We start from the raw sequence: 12,102 nt of genomic DNA on the forward strand, positions 1-12,102 counted from the left end.
AGCTCTAACTTCTGCTGGCACTGTATCTCAGTGCTCTATAAAGGTAAAGCAAACACAGAATTCCACTCCTGGTGCTACAGGGCCAAAATCCAGCATCTCAGCTGCACACTGATATTCTGGGGTTTACTTGGGGAAGGGCAGTGCAGCACAATGCTTCTTGTGAAGTCCATTTGCAATCCACCTGTTACTGAAGATGGTAAAGACTCAACAAATACACAATTAAGATAGGACAGAGACTGGATAAAACTGAACACTGTCAGATGTTTGGGCTCCATTTCCTCTCCTGCCTGCATCCCTTATGTCTTATCTCAGTACTCATTTTGAAATACTTATAAGGGCGCTCATTTTAAACCCTGTTCTTAAAACTGGCTTCTGTATATTGCAGTTCTGTATGTCAATAATTTTCAGCTTGACTTAAAAAATTTCTACTTTTATAACGCTTTGTTTTACAGTTCTGTTGCATACTGCTGCACTGACCAACTAAAGCATCCAGTTAAACATGCAGAATAAAATATTCCCATTAAAAAACTGTTTAAAAACTTTTGCACACATCAGCATGCAAATAGAACACAACTTTCCCAGCTAGTGAAATTATACCATTAAACTAGTTAACAATACCTTCCAAATGAGCAAGCCTACAAAAAGTGTATGTGTAGTTATACATACATCTAGCAGGTACAACCTATGTGCAGAGTTATAAGAGACTTCTCATCACTTACCTGCCTTCCAATCCACTCTATTATTTTTATGCTTTGCCTATACACAAGATTCACTCAATGAATACTCTTATAACATCAACTAAATAGTGAACAACTCTTCATAAAAAAAATTAAGTAGTAAATACAAAGGTAGCCTTTAATCAACATGGTCTCATCCACACTTTTCACTTTGGTAGATGCAAACTAGCCCCACAAGCATCAGAATTAATAAAACCCTGGAATGAAGCATTCATCTTTAAGAACTTGCCGACTTTGGTGTCAAAGTAAGTTCTAGAAATTCTTTTTCCGCAATTAAAACACTGGTAAAATTCTCAGCTCTGAGTAAATTCTCTAAAAGCCTAGTGTCAAGACACTGCAGCTGGGAATTGAGAAATGGTTGGATAGATTACAGAGATACTTCTACAAAGTGTGGTGGAACTCTATCTCGGAAATTCAACCAAATTTGTCACCTGGGTAGAAACCAGACAGCAGCACACAGACAAGATCTTCTGTGCCTGCTCAAACCTTAGGAAAATTTAGTCAAGAACACAGCTGGAGTTAACTTGCTCAGTATGCAAGTCTATTTTTAGAATGAGAATGTTTCTTCTTCAATTAGATTAGTCACTACTACCCAAATGACTGCAATACATATCCATTATAATTTTTATCCAACCTTTGTACTTAATCTCACAAATTCTCAAAATATCCAGCTTTGATTTTGTAGCAGATTCTCTCCTTGGGAAAACTAGACATCAAAGAATAATACTGTGATTACACATCACTGAAGAATAACCAACATCCCAGCCCTGCATCAGGATTGGCTGAAAAACATTTTCTGGAAAAGAAAGAAAACCAACCTTTTTCAACATCTTGTTCTGTTTGTGGAAAAATTCCACTTTGATGTCACCGCATACCGGCAAAGGTTGAGGGAATTCAAAGTACATAAACTTGTCTTCACGTCTTGAGGGTCCTGAAGGGGAGGTGAATATCTTTACCTTTAGCTGGTACACCACAAACTGAGGATCTGCATGGCAAAATAAGAGTGTCACTATAAGAAACACCCTGAAGTGACAAAAAGCACAATACTAGTATCATAATCACAATCATGAGCTACATTATTCTGAAAGTTTAATAAATATCTATCAAGACTTAAGCATGGCAGGGCATCAAACTTCGCTAGATGTTACTGGAAACTACATAGCAGATTTCTCTCCTTAGCAGCAATACTCTCAGGCATCCACAGAGTTCCTAGAAAGTTGCTGTTTCTTTTCAGGATAAGGAATGACTAAATGAAGTGACAACTTCTTGTTACTTGCATATTGCTCTCATCTCTATTATGTGAATATAATTGAGGAGTTTTATTCTCTCTTGCCTCTTCAAATTGCAGAGTGGGCAGTCATGTAAACACAAACCGCTTTCTCTTACACAAACCAAACATGTTATACAAACAAGAACAAGGACAAAAATTTAACATTAGTACACAAATCAACCAGCACCTACAGGCTATACAGACACGGACCCTAAGTCTGTCCCCTAAATCACCATCAGGAGTGCCACCCAGGGCATAGCTTTCCAAATTAAATCTGTAGGGGTAACAACTGAAATTATGAAGGTTTTTTTGGTACAGCCTAGGCAGATTTTCTTGGGAACAGCCAGACACCAGCACAAAAGCCAGAAATCGTAGATGAAAAATTCAGAGACATCTTTCTGCCTTTGCTCCAGATTTCTCTGTTAGTATCAGATGCAGACTGCTCTAGACAATACAAACTGAACCATATCCCAATATAGAGTGTAGCCCCCCCCCCCCCCCGGCAGAAGTCCCTACCAAGCATACCCCTACTATCTTGCTAAGCAGCCTAACTATAAAACTGCTACTTATCTCCCTCAAATCCTCAGAGCTGCAAAACCCTGTAATCCCTTTGTTTCGTAGGAGAGGCACAACTCTGCTTGGTCAGTGACTTTAAAAAGAAGGAAGATAACAAGGAAGTCAGATTTAAAGTTATCATGGGTTGGTAAACCATGCAGTAGATAACAGAACTAAAGAAATAACACAGGCCATTGGTTTCATTCTGAAAAAATCACTGAACTCCACAGAAATGTAAAATACTGCAGCACACAAGATGCTCAAATTGACAGTTTATCTTCTCAGGTGCTTAGCAAACTTTTTGTTTATCCCAACATTGTACTGTGAAAACAGCATGCTAAAAGCCTGGTACAGACAAACAAGTTTATGCTCATGGGAGCAATTCATACTTGTAGCTTGATTCTGCAAGTACAGCAGTTTATTTAAAGCATTAAATAAGTAGTAATTTCAGAAATCTGTAACCCCCACACCTCTACCCTCTAGGAAGAGGTTTTCTGGCAGAGGCTGCTCCCTTCCTCCTCCTGTAAATACAGCTAGCCTGACAAGTTGCTTGATTGCTTCTTGTGTGTTACATGTTCAGGCACTGTCTTACAATATTAGTAGTGCAATTTTAATCAAAGCCACAGGAGGCACTGGAATTAATTACACATTGCAGTAACCCCCATAGCAAAAAGCATTAGAAAGACTTTTTCCACTAACAAAAAATGAACACGCAACACGAGGCAGTTACTCTCCTGTAATGCAGCCCGCAGGACAGACGTGAAGTTGGTTTTGTACTTCAAAGTTTCAAGGTATCTGCTGTTCCTTACTAACACACTTATGTATCAGCAAACCACATTAATCCTTTACAGGTGTGTTAATACTTTATAAGCCTCCATCTAAAGAAAAGTTTATTCCAGAGATAATTAGATACTTATCCTGTTAAATCAATTTTTTTTCTAAACATCATGGGAAGAATGACATTGCCACATTTGAAACAAACACACCACTAAGCAAAACATTTTCAGCAATTTATCTTCCCTGTATAACTTGCTATATTAGAAAAAAATACATACTTTCTATAAAAAGTATGGAGCTAATCTAAATATATATATGGCATTACTTATCTTCAAACTGTTGAATATTTCTCAATTTAAAACCGTAGTCAAACAACCATGAGTCCATCAGACCTCAACTTACTACACCTGGGAGGATGCTAGCAGCTAGACCGCACTAACCCAGCAGATTTTGTAACCTGAAGTTCATCTTCTCCCTCAAGACGTGCAGCTCTTCATGTCATGTAACAGAATGGTAACCGTCACATACTCAAACCAAGTTCAAAGGCCAATGCGTTTTCCTTACAAGAGCTAATGGAGGTTAATGGAGTGCTGGGTACTTACTGCAAGTTCCGCTGCTGAACATGGGAATTGTTTCAAACATCATCTTGTGAAACAGCAGTGCCACTGGTCTGTAATCCAGGTGATTCTTTAACAGATAGCTATAGTAGTACACGTAGCGTCTCTGACTGGGAATTGTCACTCCCTAAATCAAGGGAAAACAAATGCCAAAAACCATCAAGACCATTTACTATCATCACTAATGGAGCTCCTGCTAAAGCTCCTGGAATGTACCATCATTATCTACGCTGAGTATACTTCTGCAGCAGATACACCAGAGACTGGCATACAAGAGTATGCCTAGATACTGTACCTAAGTATCTAGGTGCAGCATCTGGCTGTACCCAGAAAGCAGAGGGATGCTGCACTGCCTTCTGCGCTGCACAGAAACCCAGTCATGCAGGTTTTTAGTACAGTAACACATGATGATTCTCAGCCATTTCTTCACTGTGGACATCCTGGGCAACTTAGAGACTAGCAAAGACATAACCCACCTTCAAACCATTCCCCAAAACCAGCCTCTCCACATTTCCCTTTTCCCTAGACATGTGTCCACATCTTTCGTACTTTTCCTGCAGACTTCAAGATGAAGCTGTTTGCACACATTATCTAACACCAGGCAATTAATTACCGATCAGCGCCCAGCACCAAACAAGCAGGACACTGCTTTTCCCGTTACTTGAGTGCTGATCTCCAAATATCCATCATCTCAAGCAATGAGACAAAGAATGCAGATTTCTACCTGTATCTTAAACACCAAATACCTCAGACACCCCAAGGGTCATACAGAAGATGGCTTCATGCAGATGCTCTTTTATGGGGCGGAGGAGTGTCATACATTAAGCAGGAGGTGCCTTAAATATACTCTATTTTTAAGCACTAATACAAGAATTACATTTCCACAGCAGTTTAAGTCAAAAGATTCTAATTTTATTTGCTAATATCACTGTACCCAAGACTGACGCTACCTTCTATTACAAAATACTCTTCTGTATTTTTATTATGATTACACAAAAGCCAGAAGTGGAAAGTTTCATTAATAAAGGCCTAATTGCCCAAACTGTTAAATGAAGGACTTTTCAGTTGAATCACAACTCTGAAGTAAACACTTTGAGAACATACAACCAAAGATGGCTTTTATTACTGATTTAAACCAATTTAAACTTCAAGGGAATAGTTTTAAAGCTTTTACAGCTAATACCTTCAAGCAAAAAGTGATAAAGATGAAAAATAATTTCCTAGAAAATGCATTATATAGTTTTTAACAACCCATACTATATACTTGCAACAGCATTAATAAGTAACTTTTGTATTAAAGCTAAATGTGAAATTGCAATAAAACTGAGATAAAAAAATATTTTCATGTACAAGTCTATCAGCATTTTGGCCACAAAACCTAGAACACAGTATTTCTATAAAACATTATTCCTAATACCTGCTTCACCTTACAACAGCCATAAGCTAGGAGTGGCTAGAGTACTTCCAATTTAGTAAGCAGCTATTCTGCAAACATGAAAATAGTCGCTTCCTCCCATTATTAAAAAATTTGATAATTCTGTCTCCTCCCCACTTCAGTTATTACACAAAAGACTTTTCCCTGCCGTACTTGTACAATGATGACCTTCTTAAGTACCTTCTACACTGACCATGTTTTTAGTTCAGGTGTCATCTCAGAAGTTGCCTTCTTAAGGGAGCTTTAGAGATTGCTTTACTGGGATTTCAGCTTCAAGACTCAAAACCCCATCCTCAGAGCAAGCCATCAGTAATTTGCTAGTGCTGCCAATCAGAAGAAAACCATGCAGATAAGGAAAATGCATCCTTCCCTGCTTATAGCTTCTTCATGCCATAAAGGATGTACCCCACAGAGAAACCCCAGCATAACTAGGCCTGGGATCACAGAATGAAGGGAATACAGTCACTTTTGCAGCTTGTAAAGTGATAGTCAATCTCAAAGCAAAACCAGTTCTCAGCCAAGAGGGCAGTTTTATCTCTCCAGCCAGAGATTTCTGCTCCTTGGAGACACAGCCTTTACCCTGAGATCCTAAGAACCGGCCATACTGAAGCAGAACAGAAAGTTACCCATTTTCTGAAGTTCTGATTTCACAGCAGAATACTTTCATAACAAGCTAATAATCCATGAGGTGAAATCAACGCCTGCTTACTTTTACTCAAGAAGAATAAAGAATAGGGAAGCAGTTTTGCATATTTTACTTCATCCTTGAAAAGCTTATATTTCCCATCTATCACTATCTTAATTTTTTAAATGGACATTAGAAAAGCTTCTCTATCCCTATGACAGTTTTTCACAGAGTGCTGCCAAGCTGTGTAGACTTCACAAAAACCACGAGGTGCAGCTCAAACACTTGAATATGTGTTCCCACCTGACACTTATCCACTGAGTAGCCTATGCCTCCTTCCAAGTCTAACCCTCACCATAAAAACCTTAAAAGCAGAAGCAGGAATAAAAGACCTTCTCCAGCTGTAAGAAGGTAAGTTGTCAGTCATCACAGAGTATTTCAGTACCCATCTTAAGGAAAAACAGGGGATAAGCTGACCATTTCAAACAGTGGAAGCAGCAGCTTTCTTGGGAGACTTTTTTGAGGGGTTTACTTCTCCCCCAGCTCTGAAAACAGGCTGGACAATTACAGTTCTTTATCCAATTTCAGAAATACTTGTCTCCCTTGGTTCAAAGGGAAAACATATCAGTCCTGTTCAGTCATCACCACCGTGACAAATATTTAGCCAACACTTTCTCACCTTCATCATTTGCTTCTACTGAAAAACTTCTCCCCACTATGGTGAGTTACGTAAGTCAGAAGAGGCAACTTATAGAGAAAAACAAAGCCAAACCTCCAACAGTTTTTGGTCAGATATATTTTTAGGCTCAGTTCTGCAATGTCTTACTCCCCACTGCCTCTTCCAGGACAACAGTACATCAGACTATATTGCAATAATCAGTCTCATCTACAACAACTCTCAATGTTGCAAAGGCCTCCATGAAGTTTCTGCTTCCAGTAGACACTTGGGAAAAGCAGTTTGCTACAGAAGTACTCAAGATTGTTCTCTTGACCAGTTAGTCATACTTCCTCTTGAAATCAGACTCACAATTCCTGCCAGCATGGAATAAACCTTCTCAAGAACCACTTTGCCAAGTGCATTAACGGCAACAGTGATTTTAGCTATATTACTCTGAGCAGCTATATACAAAGTGCATACCTTGTGCTTGCTTGAAAGAAAATTTGGTATCTAATTAAAGCCAATTTTCCTTCATCATACATGTATTTATTCTGGTCCAATAATGACAACACCAAAAAAGGCAGTTTCTTGTCCTTAGGTGCAAGCAGTCCTTTTGATGCTTCATTTACTTTGAAATCAGGAAGTCAGTTATATACAAGTGTGGTGAAGTATCAAATCAGAGAGCAGCACTCGACATGTAACACTGAAATATGGGCCATAAGGGAAGAAAAAGCTTCCAAAACCTGCACTGGAACACCTGTATATAAAAACACTATAAGGACTACATGAATCATGTGCTGCCCAGTGTCCACATAAAGATAACCGTGCTCAACTGGAGTTGAAGCAAACAAAAAAACCAAAACAAACCCAAAAACAAACAAAAAAAACCCCACAAGCAACAACAACAAAAAAACCCCAACAAACAAAAAAAAATATCCCCCCCCCAAAAAAAAAGTTACCAAAAAAATCTTCCAGTAGAGACATCGAAACCAAAACAAAGTTGCTGGTTACAGACAATATTTACAGTGAAGCTAAACAAGGCTCTCACTATTCCTGTTTACTAAGTTCTCTGTTACCTCAAACATGCCAGAGTACTGATGAACACCTAACTGACCTTATACTCAATACACTGACATGCAAAAATACAGAAAAGAAATGGAGGTACAGCATGCTTCACCATGTATTTGTTATGTAGCTTTTATGGTATTTTATCCAGCTCTTTAGATAATCTCTATCAGTAGGAGTAACCTAATCTGTTTATTCATCACACAGCTCATTCCTATTTACTACCATGCACTCTCACCAAAAGCCACAAAGTTTTGATGGGAAACCTTGACAGTGTCTCTGCTCTAGTATTACACTACAACTATCTTCTTAGCCATACATGGAACAGCCGTATCTTGTAAAGAGACCAAACTAAGAAGTTATTTGCTCCTTCCAACAAATTAACAGCAAAGTTCTAGAATTCTGTATGTGACATTTCTGCTCACAAGAGCCTTCAAACATGAAGCTCTGCTTATTAGAAGTCTACACACTGTGAAATTAGTATTTCATACAAATATTACAGGAACACAGATAGCTCTATACTTGAGTAGGCTGGAACTGGTCTGCTGGGATCATCCCCCTGGGCTGCTCTACCAACATACAGAAAGGAAACTAGGCAAGATGAGCAGGCAAGCTTGTTGAAGTGACCTTCCAAGTTACACCTTATTATATTTGGATAATATTTCAAATAAGAAGGATAAACTTCTATTAATGAGGCATAACCATGACAGAAAGTTCTAATACAAACCTACTGCTAAAGATCTTAACAGAAATCCCCTGTAGCCACAAACATCCTTTCTTTGAAATGAGATCTTCCCATTTCTCCTTGGGAGAAGTAGAAGAAACAAAACTATAGCACCTCATGAAGCAGGCTCTGAGACAGCAAATGTCAGGGCTTAACCACCCCTTTATTGAAAAGGGGCATCTAACAGACTTTTCCAGAACAAATAGTCAACTGTAACATGCACTGTAATGACCACGCATCTCCAAATATCACCACAGAAGCTAAGAGAACCTGAGGAGATGAGCAACTCATCAGTCAAAACAAGCTAGAATAATCCTCTTATTTGGGCTGAAAATGCTCAACAAGACAGCACACTCATCAACCGCCCATTTGATGCAACACACAGCAGAATGCTATTTTAAAAGCTATTTAAAATAAACTGTCCAAATCTTCTTGAACAGGAGATGGAAAAAACAGACAGGTTTAGTGTTGTGACCAATTCCTACTGCTGCTTAAAAGTTCTCATTTAGAAGAGCTGCACTGATTAAATAATATTAAAATTGAATCAAACAAGGTAACACAACTGATGGAAAGTATTTCTTAAATAGCCCTTTAAGACTTTTCAAATTGACCTCAAAAAGGAAAAGCAATTAAGATACAAGTAGGAGAATATAAAAACAGAAAATAGCTCACCTTCTTGTCTCTGGTCCTTACTTCCCCATAGAAATCTAGGGCTTCTTGAGCCTTTAAAAACTTGCCTCGATGCAACAAATATGCACATATCATTACACCAGTTCGTCCCTTTCCAGCTTTACAGTGGATTGCTGCAACATGATTGTCATCTTCACTTAGCCACTGGTCGAGATCTTCACAGAAAGGTTTGATAAGCTCTAGCTGTGGTGGGTTATGGTCTTCAAAAGGGTACTGTGCAACTGCAACAAGAAGAAGTAATTCATCAAAATCTCAAAAGGAAATTACAGCAAGCTCGGGTCAACTTTGTGACAAGCCAAATAACTTTTTAAATAAACCCCAATCCTACATACACATATGTATTTTTTTTGTTATTCCAACATAATTCAGCAATGTACTGCATATTACAAACATTGCAGACATTTTCCTAGTAATACATAAGCATCCTGCTACATGTAGAGACTCTCACAACGCTACTGAAATGACTGTGACTACGGCACAGACTGTATCTTACAACACAAATTTTCTAGACTTTATGAGTGCATTGGCAAAAAGAACAACCCTATGAAAACCCATTACTCTAGTGATAATTAGACTGACTGCTGAGAGAAAACAGGGCCAGACCTCAGTCACTGATCAGACAATAGGAATTTTGGTGAAAAACTCTGAACAGTTGGGTCTACACTGGGAACAAACTGTCAGAATTGCTCAAAGGGTTTTTGAAACAAAAACCTGCAATTTCCATATTAAAACAAAAAATAAACCCTCATATAAGCCACTTGCAATACGTATGAGTTTTGAAGTCAAGCCACTGAATGAAGTTGTCCTTCTTCTCATATGAATACATACATGCATACAAACACTTCTTCCATCTAGACATGGAAAGAATTTCAAATGAGCATGCAGGAAATGAAAGAAAAACTAAGAAGGCAAAATTAAGCAATAAGCAGAGACAAGCACCCAAACCTCTAACACCTTAGGTACGATGACAGGCAAAATGCTCTGTTGACTAGCAGAATCACACAGGGCTGTACTAGTTTTGTCAGAACAGCAGCACTTTATAAAGTGCACCCCAATTCTCGTTTGGCAGACTTGGGATCTTACACATACAACTCTGGTTCACTTGAAAATTCTCAGCTAGAAACACCATTTCCTTTTCTGGTCTAAAAATGAATGCATTTCATTTTTGGCAAGTGTTTGTATTCATTTCATAAGTACTACTCTCGTCATACATGCAAGGCTCCTTTTGATGAATCCCCAAGGATTTAAAGAGCAGAAGTGAGGGATGAAGTTATGGAACTGCCAAATTACTGCAGCACAAGTCTGGAGCCTTTCGGAGGGATCTGCAAAGACAGTTTATTCACTTGCAGTACAGGCCGCCCACTTACTCTCCCAGAAAACCAAATAAGGAAGCCCGATAAAATGAACAATCTTTGCTAAAGAACAGCAAAGGTTAATGAACATACGCTAATAAATTCTTCCACGTGGAAGATCCAAAGATTCCCCAAAAGATCATTTTATGTGAACTTACAGAGATGTCACTTTTTGTAGCAGATACAGATAAAAGGAGAAATTTATTTTAAAAACCCTAAGAAAAAAAGCTATTAGGAGATGCTGTCAGTTTGTCCATACAACTTTGAGTCTATGCTAACTACATTCAGTCAGGTTCCAGTGAAAAGGAAAGACAAAGTAGTCCTGAAAGAACAGCCTGAAAAATCTGAAGTAGTAGCAGTGTGCTGAATGTGCTCTCCAAGATTTGAGATCAAAGGCAAACCTTGTGGTATTTTCTGCAAAGACGGAACGAGGAACAGATGAGATGGGTATGGGAGACCTGTGACAGTGCAGAGGGATTGGGAGTCAGAAAGCAACCTTAGGAAACATAAAGCTGTATGATCTTGAGCAGGTCCTCCATAAATTTTGGGTCCTAAACACTGGAGCACAGAGCATGGAGATTACTCCACGATTACTCTCTCCAAGCTCCTAGAAGTTGCAAGAAAAATCCCATAGCACAAAAGGGAGCAACAAAACAAAACAAACAAACAAACGAACAAAAAAAAAAAAGAAAAGAAAAAACAAATGGAAGAAGAGCCTTTGGCAAAGCAGAAGGCAATTTCCAGCATGGAAGTACTTGAGAAACTGCAAAAATCCTAGACAAAAAGCTTGCGTCCAAGGAAGATAAAGAGCTTTCATTGTCTGGTTTTGAATTTAATGCAAGAGCATCCAAGCTGAATAATGAACTACTACAGTGTTTCATGCTAAGTGTACAACATAAGAAGTTCCCTCTGAAATTAATTCACTTCAGAAAATTTTTAGAGTAGAACTGTTACTCTTCTGCTCCCTTAACAGTCCTGAGTCACCAATTTTGTTATCTAAGCCAACTAATTTGGGGATGAAAAGAAAAACTGCAGCATGTAGCTCCCTACAACAGCACTGTCTTAGGCAGAGGAGCTGTGAAAGGCACCGTCAACAAACAACATTTTGGGCTAAGAATGACAGTGACAAGATCTCAGCACCCCCGTTAAAACAAACATTTAAACAAACAAACAAAAAAAAACCCCAAAACCCTAAAACCCAACCAACCAAAAACCCACAAAAATCAAAGCAAGCATATGTTCTGGACATATTAGAAGCACAACCTTTTCATTTATGCCTTCTCTCCTCTTACCCAAGGTATTGCTCAAGCAGATCTTTAAATACTTTTTTTCTAGCTTGTATGTAATTCAGTGAGGTTTCATGACACTGCCATTCAATATTTTAAGAGCAAACTAGCAGCGAAGATGACTTCAAGATGACAATTTTAGTCCTTCTATATTCAGACATTAAAGCAGCCAATTACATTTTGGCCACGTTCTAAACACCCTCTTTACAACTAGAAGGATGGCCTATAACAAATAAAGGATAATAATAAAAAAGAAATTGAGCCTTTGCTAGGATCTAGTATTAGCCAGTTACAGAATTGGCTAGTACTAG

The 12,102-nt window shown here is 38.5% G+C and overlaps 1 protein-coding gene across 1 annotated transcript in view; it reads right to left on the minus strand.

The window, feature by feature from the left end:
* PTEN (phosphatase and tensin homolog) overlaps positions 1–12,102 on the minus strand; it is a 49,622-nt gene that overhangs the window by 11,105 nt on the left and 26,415 nt on the right. The window contains exons 6-8 of the mRNA XM_057415732.1: positions 9,136–9,374; positions 3,942–4,083; positions 1,556–1,722 (exon numbers count right to left, since the gene is read on the minus strand). Of these exons, the coding sequence (XP_057271715.1) occupies positions 1,556–1,722; positions 3,942–4,083; positions 9,136–9,374 (548 nt within the window). The remainder of the gene's footprint in view (positions 1–1,555; positions 1,723–3,941; positions 4,084–9,135; positions 9,375–12,102) is intronic.

Source organism: Pezoporus wallicus, unplaced genomic scaffold (genome assembly GCF_028554395.1).
Source record: "Pezoporus wallicus isolate ANWC-B61680 ecotype Strahan unplaced genomic scaffold, APGP_CSIRO_Pwel_v1 contig_736, whole genome shotgun sequence".
Classification (NCBI taxonomy): domain Eukaryota; kingdom Metazoa; phylum Chordata; class Aves; order Psittaciformes; family Psittacidae; genus Pezoporus; species Pezoporus wallicus.